Source organism: Cynara cardunculus, assembly GCF_001531365.2.
Source record: "Cynara cardunculus var. scolymus isolate 2C chromosome LG 2, CcrdV1, whole genome shotgun sequence".
Lineage (NCBI taxonomy): Eukaryota > Viridiplantae > Streptophyta > Magnoliopsida > Asterales > Asteraceae > Cynara > Cynara cardunculus.
The window spans coordinates 15827811-15844428 of NC_037529.1; the positions used below are offsets into that span (position 1 = coordinate 15827811).

Here is a 16618-nt window from a genome sequence, read left to right on the forward strand (position 1 = left end):
CTTCATAATGCATTAATTGATCATTTGTGGGACGAGTATACTAACTCGGAGAATTAATATTATTTATGTGTTTTTTTAATTTGTGCTATTTGAACTAATGTAATCTTTTTTAATATACAATTTATTAATTAAAAGTTTATCATTTTTATTTTAACGTTTGTTCAGTAAATAAATTAATTACTAATTATTTATTACAAATTATAATTATTGTTATTTAAAATAGTAAATAAAATATGTCATTTTAATGTGGGGTCCATAAATTTAATGTCTTTTTTAGAATGTGATTAAAGTTAAGTTTTTTTTTTTAATATTTATGAACCCACCATATTTAATGTTTTTAATATTTTTTTTATATGGTTGAAGTTGCTCTAAGTAAAAAATAACATAAAACTTTAAATTTCAACGACTTCTAAGAAAAAAACAAATCCACATCTTACTTTCAAAAATTTCACTCCACCTCAGCTCATATACCAAATTTGAAGTTTACTATAAATATTTTATTACGAGGAGTATAACAACAAAAAGGTGATCGGTAGAACATGGATATCACCGGTAATGAAACAAAAATGGTTTTTGAAAAAGGAAAGCTCTCCTTACGAGGCAAGAGGTGACCTAATTACCGTTGTGTAAATAACTGGGTATTTTTCACGGAAAATCATCCAACCAGCAGAAACATATTTCTTTCATCAACAACTTCACGGGACACACCATTGAATCTAGGGTTTTGCGATTATCAGATATACCGACAAAAATGGAAGGTCCGATCAACGGAGGAATGTTGTACCACGAGGTACAAGAGTCGAAGCTGTGTGCCGTCCATTGCGTCAACACGGTGTTGCAGGGACCTTTCTTCTCCGAGTTCGATTTGGCTGCTCTTGCCTCCGATCTTGATCGGAGGGAGCATCAGATGATGCTTGAAGGTCCTGCTGCTTCAGGAGGAGATGCTTTCTTGTCTGAGGAGTCGTATAATGTCTCTATGGATGGCGATTTCAGTATCCAGGTAAGTTTAATTCCGGGATTCTTTTGTTTTTTCCCTCATCGTTTAACCGGAGATAAGATTAGTATATATTCTCGTTTATACTTCAATTGATGGGTCTTGCGTTGCTTCCTGATAGGCAATTATCGTTTGCGAAAGACATGGATGTTAATATTAAGTGATTTCAAAATCAAACACATGTATAACATATGGTTAGCTTATTGGGGAAAACGGTTCAATTTCTATTCTGTAGGTTGTTCACTTAAGGTTACGTGTTACAAGTTTGCTTGGTCTATCTAGTTCTTTCTTCATTCATGTGTTCATGTCTAATGTCAACGTGAACCAAGTTTGAGAAATCATCAAAACTTCAAAGTACATAAGTGCATTTTCATTTCATCCCTCAAAAAACCGTGGATATGTCAAACAAGAGACTAGACTTTGTTTGCTTCTCGTAATCCTAAAATAGCCGAATAGATATGACTGACGACTTTTGAGTGTGCATACTGTTATGGTCCTTGTTTATATGTCCACAGGCAGATTGTTATTATGAAATCTAAATACAGAGAGAACAAGATATGAATACAAGAGACATGCATGATGTATAGCATCGATCGATCAAAGAACATAGAAATTTCGGAATGCACATACGTACATCACCAAACGAGAAGATGGAAATGGAAAAAGGAAATATTTTATGATGGAAAATAATTGTACCAAGCAGGAAAGGGGGTTGAATACGTTGCTTCAAAAGTTTCTGGAATATATTGGAACTTATTTGTGGAAAAAAATTATTACAATTAAGTCCTCAATATAAAAGATGATGATACACAAGTAGCGCTGAAATAATGAAATTTATAGTAATGCAGATCTCTTTTCACCTACTGTCCTACATCCACTCTCTAGACTCTTCTCGAAATTTAGAGTCCACTAACCGAATGCTCTTTACAATGAAGTGAAATCATTACAAATGGATTGATGCTTCACATAATGGCTTACAAATCAGGAAAGTTGCCAGATACCAATATTTGTGCACCGGGGACAAGTTACCAGACCTGTCAATAAGTTATCAAAGCTTTGTTTACGAAGGAACATTATAGTTTAAACAAATTGTGCCTCCCTTAAAGTGTATGGATAGCGGTTAATGGATGTTCCAAAGCGCTAAAAGATGATAGCAGTTTCACACAGGAGTTGTGAGTTGAAAGAGTGTGGAAGTGGCCCAAGATGTTGTACCTTGAGTAGTAAAAGTCATTTGGCTAAATAGGCAAATGAATGCCCTTTTCTAAGTTGGACTTCTGTATCGATGCATCAAAAGGGTGTTTGAAAAATTTGACAATAACAGATGCATGTTCTCATGGACTAGATGCCCGTTTTTAATTGTTCCTGCTTTTGGTATCCTTTTGTGTTGCAAGTTTTCTTTATAGCAACTTTGTATTTAACATTGTATGTTCTTAAGTGTAATTTGTAGGATGCACTTAACATATAAAAGATATAAAACTTAACATGTAAAGCTTGACAAGTTTTTATCCGATTGGTATGATCATCGAGGTTAATTTTTCTTGGTCAAAGCTTCATGATCTTTTGATCTTTTTTTTGAGTTATAAAATTGAGAACAAGACGAGTTAAAAATGTTAGTGGACTTTAAGGGCTATGTTGTTCTGGCGGTCAAAATATGAAATTGCTGTCAGGACATTGATTTGAAATAGCAGCTATTGCTATGGTAAAGTGGTGGTATAGCTGTCCAAAAAGAACCACTAATATAATAAATAGAAGCATACATACATATATATATATATACATACATACATATATATATATATACATATATATATATATGTATGTATGTGTAGTTGTGTACATAACTTAATAGCATGTTGGACTATAGTTGTGATTGAAATACTAATATGTAGGTTTGGGCAGCTAAATACGTGCTCCTTACGTTAAAAAAGAAATAAAAGTCTTTCTTGAATGTCAAACAAACTAAACAACGTTGATATGTATGAACAAAAATTGTGAAGTGAAGAGCTTGAAGTTGTAAAAAGAATCTTAACCTAAAGGTTAAAATTGTGACTCTTGAACACAATCAAAGAAAAGAAGTGACGCGATTGAGGGTAGATACATGATTGGTCGCTTGGTTTAAAAATGCGCTCATAATGCGCTGTGATGCGTGATGTGTTGTGATGCGCTGAAGAAAACGCATCAAAGGGTCTGATGCGTTGCGATTCCATGATGCGCTCGCATCACCTACGCATCACAAGATGCATGCATCACAAGATGCGTGCATCACTTATGCATCAACGCATCATGTATGTTGCATTTTTGGGCTCCCTTTTTCAGTTTTTAGTTCGGCTTTTTAGTTGGGCTTCTTAGTTAAGTAAAGTAGAACGTGAGACTATGAGAGACCTAATAGAAGAAGCCGACAGTGAAGAAGTAGAAGTCGCACTGTGAGAGATCTAGCATCGCATATCAATTAAAACGTGACGTGAGTTGTTGTCGATACTCGACAACCAACAAAGAAGTAGAAAACGAACTTTTTAAGATTCTAATGCTACTTTTTTAACTACTTTATGTTATAAATGAAGTATTTTGATAAGGAAGTATTTTTAAGGTAGAAATTGATATGTAGAATTAATTTATAATTTTTTTTGAATACTGGGCGCATCACGTGCGTGATGCGAGCGCATCAGCATCACGCATCGGCTTCCGGGACCCTTAACGCATCGGACCGCATCGTGCTTTTTAAAACCAAGATTGGTCGTGAGAGTAGATATATGATTGAGGGATAAGAGATGTGAATTGAAGTGGTACATCTTAATTGTCTTATTTTATTGAGAGAGAATCACATGGAGAGACGTTGATTGATTGTGATTACTGATTTGTGAACACTGAACATAAATCTTAACCTAAACCTAAAAGAGGGAGCAGAAAAAGAGCCTAATAATTTGAGCTCAACACTAAATGGCCGAACTAAAGTAAAAAACCAAGCACAACAAAATTGTGGCTTTACCACTGCTATGGTGTTAGAGTCATTAAAAAATGCCAAAAGCGTCGAATCTTGATGGTTGAATACCTTGCAGCTTTCGAGAGGCTGCACTCTCCCTATTTAATTGCAGAGAATTGAGTTATTGAATCGATAGATATTTCAAAGAAGTAAACAATGAAGGTATTTAAATTAATAAGTAAAAGATTCCTAAAATAAAGCAAATAGAAAGTTCTAAAGCAAAACAGATAAGGAAATATAATTATCTAAAGATAGTTACCTAGAAATTTGTGGACCCTTGACACGTATCTCTTTTAACTTTTATTATGGTTTATCTTTTTATTATAATTTAGAATATGAAGTCCATCAACACTTCACAATCTTCCCAGGAGGAAATACAATCTTCAACACTTCACAATCTTCCCAGAAGGAAATACAATCTTCAACACTTCACAATCTTCCCAGGAGGAAATTTTATTATCATTTAGAATATGAAGCCATCAATACCTCAAGATGAAAAGAAGGAAATTTTATCTTCAACACTTCACAATCTTCCCAGGAGGCTTCAAATACAGGTAAATTCTTCCACAACTTCAATTCCTTGCATACTTAGCTTCACCTTTTGACGTACCTCCGTCCCTTCATGGCTTCTTCGACTCCCATTGAGATACCATATTCTTCTATGATCCTTGTATCTAGATTGAGCTTTTCAACCGACAATGTGGCTTTAAAATTGTGGGAAGCCCTTTTTCAATCAAACAACTACCCTTTGACCGCCCTCCTCTCCTAATTTTGTAGTCTTTGGTGTGACAGTCCTACTATGCATTCAATGTGACTTCTACTTCTTTTTGCATCTCTATTCCCGCCAATTCCGTCATCTCTCCCATCTCCGTATCTTCATCGATGTTGTACTCCTCTGCTTCTTGAACCACCAACACACTTAACTCCTTTTTGCATCAGTGACCTGGAGATTACTTGACATTACACTTGTAACGTAAATCTTGAGCCTTATGCTGTTCAAGTTCTTGATAGGAAAAATCTTCTAAGTCCCCTACAGTTCGTCTTTCCCTGTCCACTACCCTTGTTGGTTCAACTACTCCCTTATTTCCCACATATCGTTCTCCATTACCTTGAACTACCCTTTTTGCATTCATTCGTGCTAAAATGTTGTTCTTTTATTTTGTCTTTTGAACTAGTTTCATGGCCTTTCCCAATCCCTTTGGTGTTAAGGTGCGGGTTTTTGCCCTGATTTATGGACTTAACCCAGTTAAAGAATTGACTCACAACAACTTCATCTGAAATCCCTTCTAATGGTGCTGCCAACGTAACAAACCTCCTTTTCTATTCCACCACTGTACCTTCTTGCTTAACGGCTAAGAATTGCTCACATAGCGATCCTTCCCTGTTGGTTTGATGAAGCATTAACGTTTTTAATTCTTCCCACAGCCTAATGGGTCCCTCTTATTCTCCCACTAGAACCACATCAAGGGTTGCCCTCAAATAAAATAACCGAGACTTCTAGTTATTCTTCATTCTTTAGTTTATTAAGAGCGAAACATCTTTCAGCCCTCAGTGTCCAACCGTCCGAATCTGTCTCTTCGAACACAGTAACTCTAGTTTCCCCCCCCCCCTTATCGCAAGAAATCGATGAGTATCATTGGTTTTGTCTCGCGATTGTCCAACCTTTTTGGAAGTCTGTTGTTTTCGCTTTCGTCCCCACCACCTGTCTAGCCATTCTTCTTGCATTAGCAACATTGTTTCCATTTGTTTCATCACCTTCGGCATCTCATCTTTTCAGTGAGTTCACCTCCATTTGGATTGTTCCCAAGCTTCCCTCCACCCCTTCGGCCCTCAGTGTTACTGACAGAGTAATGATTAGCTTGAACAATAATCCCTTGAATAATGATCGCTTGAATAGTAATCATGTGAACGATTCGTGAATACTAATCCTAAACATCCGTAGTAGGCTCTAATACCAATTTGTTAAGAGTAGTAAAAAGATGCTAAAAGAGTCGAATCTCAATGGTTGAATACTTGCAACTTTCAAGAGGCTGCGGTTTCTCTCTATTCAATAGCGGAGAATTGAGTTATAATGAATCTATTTATATTTCAAAGAAGTATACAATGATGGTATCTAAACTAATAAGTAAAAGATTCCTTGAATAAAACGGAAACAAAATCCTACAAGAAAACAAATAAGGAAAGATAATTATTTAGAAACTTGTGGACCCTTCGATACATATCACTTTTAATCTTTATTGATGTAGGGAGAATTGGAGATTTAATGGGGTTTTCACAGATCTTTGGAAAAGAACAAAATGAGCTCGAAAGAAGCCCGAAATTATGCATCGAGAACCGAAAGATAGATGCTCTGGCGACTTCTCCCTCGACTTGGGTTGCGTGCGAGGGTCGTACGCGCGTATTGTCGATTCCCGAATGGATTGTATTGATTTGTTTTTTGATTATTTTGTTTCCTAATTGATTTAGGATTATTATTTGCTAGTTTAAATTATTATTTATTTGTTTCCTAATAAGATTAGGATTATTATTTTGTTTTCTTTATATCGATTATTTAAATACTTACCTAGTTGGTTTAGGATTAGTATAGGCTTAGATTTCATGGTTATCTTTAATCTTATTAGCTTATAAATAGGACCTTTTTAAGCCTTAGGATATCAGTTAAAAGTTTTATGATTGATTAATAACCTTTTTAGAGTTTTATCTCTAGTTTTAAGAGTTCTCTTAGTTTTCCCAGTGCTAAGCTTGTAGACTCGTTATCCTTTAAGAGTTTAGACGCATTTTGACCCTTCCACAAAATCTCAAGTTTGAGAACTTAGGGAGTTGATTCAAGGGAGTTGTGGTTGGTTAAGGTTTTTTTTTAAAACTTGTGTGTTTGGTTTACTTGATATATGTGCTAGTTTGTGTAGTATGTATAGTTAATCTTCTCTTAACAAGAATTTGTGGTGTAGGAATGGTTTTAGGCAGGCATATTTCGGGAATGTTGTCAAACACTTTTCACTAGAAGAATTCTTTTAATGTCTGTTTCAGATATGAATTGTGGAAACGGAAAGGCGAGTATACTTGCCTAGGTGCCAAGGCAAGGTGAGGCGAGCACAAATTTGAGATTAGGTGCGATAGGACACTTGTGTTAGCTTTCTTAAGGTGCCAAGGAGTTCGAGTATAGATTTATATAGGTATAATTCTTATGTATTATTAAGTTTTGTAGAATTCTTATAGCAAAATCAAGTAAATGTATTAAATTACCGAGTCTTAGTGTTCTTAACAAGTATTAAATGACTATAGGGGTCTATATGTAACTTCGGGGAGGCTACAATCAAAAACTAACTTTATGCTGTCTTCTGAAATTTAGAATTAAAGATTGTTTTATGGATAGTAATACTTGCTAAAATATAAAGGGTTCCAGATATTTAAATACTATATTATAAGCTGCAAATTAAAAAGTCATTATCTGTGCTGGATATAGGCAGAGGGAAAATAAAAGGTATGTGTTGGATGTTTCAGGTGAACATTGAGCTATTGCACAGGACTTTGGAGGAGATTGATGGTCACTGAAGGACTTTTTAGATGTGGTTGATGGTAACAATCATGATTGCAAAACCAAACTGTCTTTCCATCTAGTTCTATTCAACAAGATGTCCGCCTTGATGCTAGGGCGTCCATGGTAACCCTACATTACCGAGGTGCATGCCTAAACACTATAAACTAAGACAATCCGATGCCTTACTACCTTTGTATTGGCTTATCATTTAGGTGACACTTAGTTGGTACTATAGGCTAGGTAAACGATCTCTATCTCTTTGACTCACTTCCTCTTAAAGAAACAAATTAAATTTAAATCCAAGATCCTTGTCTTGGTAATTAAAGTATAATTGGTTATTATTGTGCATTGTTTTATCATGTATGGTTAATAGAACTACCCATTCTAATATCAATTACCCTCTCCTCCTGTGCCGTCTTTTTTCTTCTTGGGGGGGGGGGGATGGCTTGCCATAAGCAAAATATGAATACAACATTGGAACAAGAAAAATTGAGCGATATTTGAAATAAAGTCCCTAGAAAATTGCTAAATAAGAAGACTTGTAAAGGTAAATGTTAATCTTTTTAATATTCTATTCAATGAAGTCTTTTCCTTAAAAACATAAAAAAAAGCGATTATTGAGATGTGGAAGAGTAGATTATTATTTATACTAGCAAGCAAACATTCTTACACAAAATGCATTTTTTAGGTGAGGATTATTCTCACAGACGGGACGTCTTCACGTAAACGGCCACTCTACTCTTGAATGTAGTGGTTAGGTCTACTACGTACATCTCATCCTTCCCATATCCCACCTACGGGTGGGATATATTGGACTCGTTTGGTTTGGTTTGTTAGGCGAGAATCATTCTTACGAGGTTGTGGAACCTAAAAGGAGATAACCCATAAATTTGATTAAGCAAAAAAACTTTAACTTCACTGCACGTACCAGGTACGGATGAAAAATATGTAATTAAGAGTCTCATGGACATTCTTAACCCATGAATTGCATTGAATGTCGTGAAATGATATGAAATTCAGTCTCATCATCTATACTACTTTATAAAGCAAATTTATCGAAAGTCTTCAAAACAATTTTTAATGCACAAAGTACTATACATATATGCACAAAGTCTTAAAAGTCTTAAAAACAACTCATAATGCATTAAGTACTACTACTTTATGCGTTCAGTCTTAAATTCTCTTGATCTACAATTAAAATAACATATAATACAAGTTACCAATGCACATTATTACTTTTTCTTTTCATGTTCCCAATATACTTTTGACACATTTCACTCATATTTTCACCCTCTCATACATCTATGTCTTCTTCCCATCCTCCAAGGTGAGATTCAAAATTAAATTCACCATGAATTATTAAAAGTTCTCTCATTCATTTCCCATTCAATTGTTCTAGAACTCTCGGTCTCGCTCTCGATCTCTTGATTTTTTGCTCTTGGTGTAAATCGAACATATTTGTGGAGTCGTTTAAATATGTTGAATTTTAAATATATTGGATTTTAAATTGTCATACAATTTTTTTCATCAATAAACTGTAATTGGAACCATAACTCTTATTTATTCAAATTGTATTAATATGTAAAGACCATTTGTAACTTATATCATCGTTAAATCTTCTCTAATAAAACCAATGAAACTTCAAAATCGTTAAAATTTATGGTTCCCGCCGCATTGCGCGGGTACACAACTAGTACAAATAAAAACAAAATGGCTTGTAAATCCCCTAAGAACATGCTTATACATTAGCATTTGACATTGTTATCAAAGGCACGCCTAGGTCCAAGGTATAGTGATGGTCGTGGTTAGGGCCTTGCCTTGGTTAATGCAAGACGTGTTCGAGGAGGTGAGCACCTTGGCATTGAGACGCAGATTGAGGTGAGGCGTGTTCACATGTGACGCTTGAGTTTTGAAATATAAATAGAAAAAGTTTTCTAGGGTATGTATTGCTCTGTCTGTCACTTCCGAATTGATATAAACTTATCCCCTCTGCTACTAATCTTCAATTTAGAATGTTATTGCTAAAGGAATGTTCAACTGTTGGCATTTAAGGTCTGATTATCATAAATCATACGCATATTCTGTATCATTTCATGTTCAGAGCATCCAGCTTATGTTGGTTTTCATTATTTGTGTTGGCATCATTTGCCAGTAATAGGAGGTGATTGATTTTGCTGAACGAAGAATATAAGATCCAACTTTACCGTAAATATGAAATTCAGATTAACCAAGGCCCTGACCCGCATAGAAATATGCCACTGACATGAGTAAAGCCAAAGCAACAGTAGTATTTATATCATTCGTGGGTGTGGTATCTTCGGCTTTATATGATTATCAATCAAATAAAAAGTTATTCTACTGGTTGAAAAGCTACATCTAGTACTGGACCAATAATTTGGGCCATACGAGCCAGGTTCTTTTTTTCAAGCATGTAAGAATCGCTCTACAACATTTTATCGCATCAACAAAAAAATTCTTCATAAATGCAGTTACAATAATGATCATTTTTTATTGGACCAAATATGAGCCTTCCATAGAAGATGAAAGAAGATAGACAAAAAAGAAAAGGATTCTTTTCATGACATAGTTGTAAACTCCTATAACGGAGAAATTAACATGATTTTTGGTGATGGGTTTTAGGCTTGTAGATGCTTGGAATAGATTGACTGCTAAAAATGTGAAGCTTATGCTTCTACTTGGGGAAGTTTTAAGCTTTAAAGCACGGTTGCGTTTATGACTGAGTGGATTTATGAGTGCTTTGGATTTATGACCAAAGACATGAAATAGCTTTCCCAGTGTATCCAGGATTAATGAAATTAGACCTGTTGATGTCCTCATGTATTGACAAGCGTTTTATAAATTGTATCTGATCTCACCAGCCTCCATATGGCTTAATTATTTAGCTTTTGTCATGGGATAATGTGGTAGCTAAGTTAACTTCAACTTTCTGCAAAATTGCAACCCATAAGGCATGTACCTCTCTACACAAAATGGGAGTTTATGGTAACCCCAACTAAGCTTACATTGTATAAGATGTTATCAACGTATAGTGATAAATCCAACACGAAGCAATATCATACTCTTGTCTTTGCTACTTATTGCTGAAGTATCCTCTTTTAACATGTGCATTCAAAGTTGTATGTTGGAGATGACCAAACATCTCAAGTGGTGTTGCCTCAACTTCTTCTAAGCTATCACTCCAATCTCGGCTAAGATTTCATAATTTTCTAGTCTTAGGGACCGTTTACCTAAACACTTACCTGGTAAGCGCTAAACGGTAAAATTCAACTCTATCGCTTACTTACCGGGTAAGATTTTAATCTACGAAAACGACATCGTATGTAACAATTTACGCGATAAGTGCTAACCGTGGTAAGGGTCATCGCCATCACTTACCGGGTAAGACTCTCGGTCCTTGCCTTCACTCTTACCAGGTAAGATTCTTGGTCCTTGCCATATTCATCCTGTAAGGGAATGTGACTTAGTAAGCGCTTACCCGAGTAAGCATTTGGTAAATAGCCCCTTAAAGCTCATCCTGATGCACACCAGATCGATACAAAATTGGAACAAAATGATTGCTTTGCTGATTATCACCCAACTTTCGAGATGTTGGCTCTCTCCCAATTCCCATATACCGGAGTTTACAAAGAAATTGCGTACCACTATAACCATCGTACCTTCTTATTTATAGTCTCTCACTAACCGACTTACTTCCTCCTAACTGACTTACCGGATTCTTCCTTGGTTAACAATCACAGCTGCTAACTAATTACTAGAATGGTCAACAATCATAGTAATTATTCCTTGGTCAACAAATTTATGGCTAATACGAAGTGGTTTTACTAAATTGACCATTGACTACATGCGCATCAATACCACTCGCCAAAGCTCAAGCTTGTCCTCGGTGGAAACGAATAAAAAGAAATTCATTCAGACCTGTTGATCCCTGTTGCATTGTCATGAAGGCACAAGGCTTGGTAGCATTCAAATCTAAAAACCAATAGTTACAAAAAGTGGGCTAAGTTGCAACTTCAGACCTTGCAGCCTTGTCGAGGTTATTAATTCCTTCGGTACCTCAAACTCTGCCTTGGGTTCTATGGGTCCTTCAAACCTTCTCCGATTGCAGTTGTTATCTCACTTGGGGATAACAGGAAATCTCTTTCACCTACTCCATCAACATGTATTTTCTTTGAAACATATGCAACAATAACAGGTGCAGACACTTTCCAAAGTCTGATGTATACGCCAACGCTTGTATACCCATGAAATTCGCTTCTTCAAGAGTGATTGTTCCAACAACATCAATCAAACTCTCGTGACTTTGTTTGTGATCTTTAATCCTATGGCGAAGTAAATCAGCATCACTCTGTAACGAATTCCAAGTTATCCCCTTATGAGATCTTATCCTCATGACAACTAGTTGATGTCTTTTATTAGAGTATCCAAATATCACACTAATTCTCTTTTTGTTACATCAATAAGTCTGTGAACTTCTTGTGCAGCCACTTTAGTTGCATTTTGTCAACTCTTAGGTTCGACGCTTACTATAAGAGTAGTAACAGTGCATCCCTTTCTTCTAGAGTCACTATGATCCAACTCAATTAACGTAAAATGGCGGGTTAGAATTCTTATATATTGAGCTGTTGTGAAAATGCAAAGCCAAAATGAATTTCTTCTTCTAACATTGTTCACAGAAATATATCCTGGCTTTGTTGGCTTTGTTCAAATGTCAAGCGTTGTTCATAGGAATAACGATGACGGGTGGTGGTAGTAGCAGTGACAACGATGGTTCCCTATGATAGTCACCTAGCCATGCTTTCCCCTGAACAAATTTTGGAAAAAGTGATTTTTGATATATTTTTTCAACTTTTACTTTTTCCCTTTCGTTTGTCTCTTTCATGAATTCCTTTCATATGCTTACCTTTGTTCTTCATATCACTGGTGTTTCCACCTCCAGAGAGCTCCTTGATTGTTGATTTTTCCTCCTTTTTTTTCTTATGCTCAAACCTTTTCTTCACACTTTGCATATTGTTTCTTTACAGAATTCACTACCGATTGCATCGATTTGTGATGTTCTATTCAATTCATAGAATGAAGAAAAATGTTCTCATATACTCTTATGCTATTTCCGTTGAACAACTTACTAGAATAATTCCTTCACCCTTTTTTCTCAAATTTGCCATCTTTGATGGTCTTTAGGCACGCATTTTATGCAACGTAGGTCCCTAACTTGCATTTTTCTTGTTTTAGCCAACATCTGTTTATCCTCTTCTCCTTTGTTCCAAATTATTGATTGAAGTCATTATATGATTTACATCTAGCTTTTTAGCTAGTTCATAACCCTTGAATCTCGATGTTCTTTGAACTCTTTCAACCAAGTAAAATAATTTATAACATTTGTTGTTTTCCTTGTATCCCATCACTCTTTTGATGTCTTTCCTATTTCTGTCAACATTATCATCAAGATTCATAAATAACGTTTCCTAAACAACTTCATCTAAGTTCTAAAACTGCCTTATCGTTCAAAGTCTAGTGGTTCTTCTGAAACATTGATAACCACCTCTTATCACCATGTTAACTAATGTGATTCTAAATTCTTCAGTTTAAATCTCAATTACATCATTTCTTAGACTTGCATCTATTGTAATATAAATCTTGTTACTACTTTTCACCAAGTTCCATAATTGAAATCACATTATTGATTTTCTAATACTTTTTTCTCATGCCTATGGTTTCTTGAATGCATGTTGTATTTGCTATTTCAACTTGTGATATTGTTGGCTCTCTCAACTTCAATGTTAAGAGTCTTACATTCCAACCACCCAGCGGTGTACTACTCATGTTAATGTTTCCATCCCCCATGTCCATTAAAGCATGAAGAACCTATCTCATTTTCTCACTCAGTCTCAGCATTGATGTGGCACAACTAAGGGTATGGCGACCCAGTTAGTGCTCATGATAAGAACCTACAGGTGTATACAAGAAAGAAAACACAGGTCAAGAGACATGAGTAGGAGCAATTTAATGCCCTTTTCGGAATTTGGATGGACCCATTGGGTCAACCATGCAACGGTTAAAATTGAATGGGAGGGAGCAGTTCTGATCCTGTATTCTAGGAGCAGTTATCGTTAGTTTGTAATAAATCTGTAGTCTTTGTTTTTAGGTGGCAGTCAGAAATAAACTTGTTGTATTCATGTTAACAAAGGAGATCGGCCATCTCGAATTTGGCTTTATCAATCTAAATCGTAATCGTTTGACTGCTTAATTTTTCCGGTTACTATCAGCTCACTTCTATAAATGTGATTCACTACATACAAGTTTCAAGGCAACACTATAAGGGGTGTGTTTCATGAGGGCAATATGGTCATTTACCCTTGGTGTGACATGGTGATGATGTGGTAGTAGTTAATGACATAGATTTATGGATTCCGATTTCTTGTTCATACATTATGGGGGTTATTGTATTCCTTGGTTTCTATTTTAGGAATGACACAGTTATATATTGTGTTGTAATTTTTTCTACTCTCTTTTTAGTGATTCCCAAGAGTCCACTAAGCTCACGGCAACTAGAAACTTTTAATCTTTGGAACATGATGACAAACTGAAGTAGCACGTGAAAGAACAGGGACGTAGGAAGTGGAAGAACATAGCTCAAGCCCTAACTCAGAGCGGTTAATATTTTTATATTTTTTATAAAGACTTTGTGTTTATCTCTGTGTGGTAGATGAATGGCGTCGTCAGAGATGGACTTACCGCTTGAAAACTGAGAAGTCATTTACCAAAGACAAAAAGCGTGTGATGGAGTCTTGGACTCATGGGCCAGAATGGAAGAAGATTGCCAAGTTTTTTCCTGGAAGAACAAGTGCAGCAATATGAATATGCTATATGAGACGAAGCAAGTTGCTGACCTAGTGTTACCGGGAGAGCTGAGGAAGCATCAGAAGTTGGGCTTAGTATTACCGGGAGAGTCGATGATGCATCGGAATTTGGGCCTAGTGTTACCAGAAGAGTCGAACAAGCTTCAGAAGTTGGCCCTAGTGTTACCAAAAGAGTCGAACAAGCTTCAGAAGTTGGGCACGGTGTTACCAAGAGAGTTGAATCTTGAGAAGTTTAGAAATAACTAGCTAGCTTTTTTTTCAATATTCAATTTTCAACATTTGTACTTTACGTCTTTTCATGTAATACAAATGATAGGCTCAATGTCACACCTCTAAATCCCTTTAGGCTAGGGGTGTGGAGCCTATTATTTGTATTACGTGAAGAAATGTAAAGTACAACTATTGAAAATACCTAGTTATTTTTAAACTTCTCAAGATTCGTCAAACTTCCCTGGTAACACTAGGCCCAACTTCAATGCTTATTCAACTCTCCCAATAATACTGCCCAACTTATGTTGCCTTTTCAACTCTTCTGTAACACCAGACCCAACTTTTAACGCTTCTTCAACTCTCCAGTAACACTGGCTTCGTCCTTGTCTTGCTCTGTCTCATAGCATATTCGTATTTCTGCCCTTGTTCTTCCTGAGAAAGACTTTGGAATCTTCTAAATTCCGGCCCATGAGTCTGAGAGTTTTTTATTTTATTTTCGTTAGTATCTGGTTGTTTAACTTTCAAAGACCACACTGGTCGTCTAGAACATAGAAATAAACACATAAAGTCAACGGTCCAGTAAAAATTAATACAAAAATATTGCTGGTCTGGTTTAGTTCTTTAGCTACACGATTCTACTTCCTAGGTCCCTTTTCTTTCACATGCTTTGGTTTGGCATCATGCTCAAAGTCCAAGAGTTTGTAGTTAGTTGCCTTGGGTTTACTGGAATCTTGGGAATCACTGAAAAGTCGCCCCACCCCTTTGCCAACAGAGCTACACGCCAGAGGCAATTCTTTATTTATATATATCTATATAAGTTATATATCTTTTTATAATTAAAATTATTTAAACAACATTTTAGGGGCAATCTGGTCATTTTAACAATTTTCTTTGTCCTGTTCAAGTAGTACCAAATGCGGACTAACAATTAGTCATGTCCCATCTAGTAAGTGTACCAAATGCTACCTAAGGGTAACTATCTGATCATTGCTGACTTGTATAAATGTGATGTAGCTCATACTTTCAATGCAATTTGTTTTCCTATACAGTGTCACCACACATGCCGGAGTAAACAACCGCTCTACTCTTCGGGGTGGAGGTCATGTCTCCTTACATATCACTTCCCCCAGAACCCACGTTCGCGTGGGATATTCTGGGCTTGTTTGATTGGTATACAGTGTATCACCAATAGGTTACACAAGAACAAAATTATTTTCCTTCATTTTTTAGAATTAGCTAGATAAAAATGCCATATTGCTGGGTGCATACCCACCTATTTTATTCTAGCATGGAATTGGCTATATTTGAAAAATATGTAAGTAGCATTGATTTATGAGATACGTCTTGCTGTAACCAATAATCTTAAAACATATTTATTTTTTCCTTTTGTGCCCCTTTCCGATCAATGCATCAAGACCAAATGTATGCTTGCATTAACATCTGCATTTTGACCATCTAAAAAGTATACATGTGCCTAGATGGATACAAAAATTGGGGATATAGGTACTCAAAAAACAGGTGTGGCTTGGAAAGTCTTTAGACCTGGAATATGAGTGTGTTTACATCTGTGATATATGTATACGTGGTCAAATAGTTAGACAGATGTCCCTAAAATAAGGATAAAAAGAAGTCATGATATTATGTCATTAGATGAAGTTAAGGAATTGTCGGAACCTTAAGTTTTTTATAGGTATAAATTAACAAACACGGAGATCAATTGTCATTCTATAAAATTCTAGGTGTCTGTTGGAAACTAAACACCATTGATTATTTCAGGGTCTTGTAAATCCTATTTTTTGTTCATCAACTAAATAGTCTGATGAAGAACTTTAGCTGCGGTTTTAAGAGCAAAAAGAAAAGGAGATCCATCTCCTTTGCTGTAGTTTAGCCTTGGTCTTAAGATCTCACTGAACTATTGGTCAACCCGTGTGGCTTTTACTGCAACTGTTGCCCTCCTCTCCCACCCCAAAAAAGGATAAATCAGTTGTGCATGTGTGTCTGTGTTTTTTCCTCTTTTG

The 16618-nt window shown here is 35.9% G+C and overlaps 1 protein-coding gene across 1 annotated transcript in view; it reads left to right on the forward strand.

The window, feature by feature from the left end:
• Window positions 1-584: 584 nt before the first annotated feature.
• The window catches only part of LOC112505767 (ataxin-3 homolog), a 17212-nt gene continuing 1178 nt past the window's right edge, over window positions 585-16618 (forward strand). Inside the window, exon 1 of the mRNA XM_025109740.1 lies at window positions 585-1000. Coding sequence (XP_024965508.1) covers window positions 752-1000 — 249 coding nt within the window. The 5' untranslated portion in view covers window positions 585-751. The remainder of the gene's footprint in view (window positions 1001-16618) is intronic.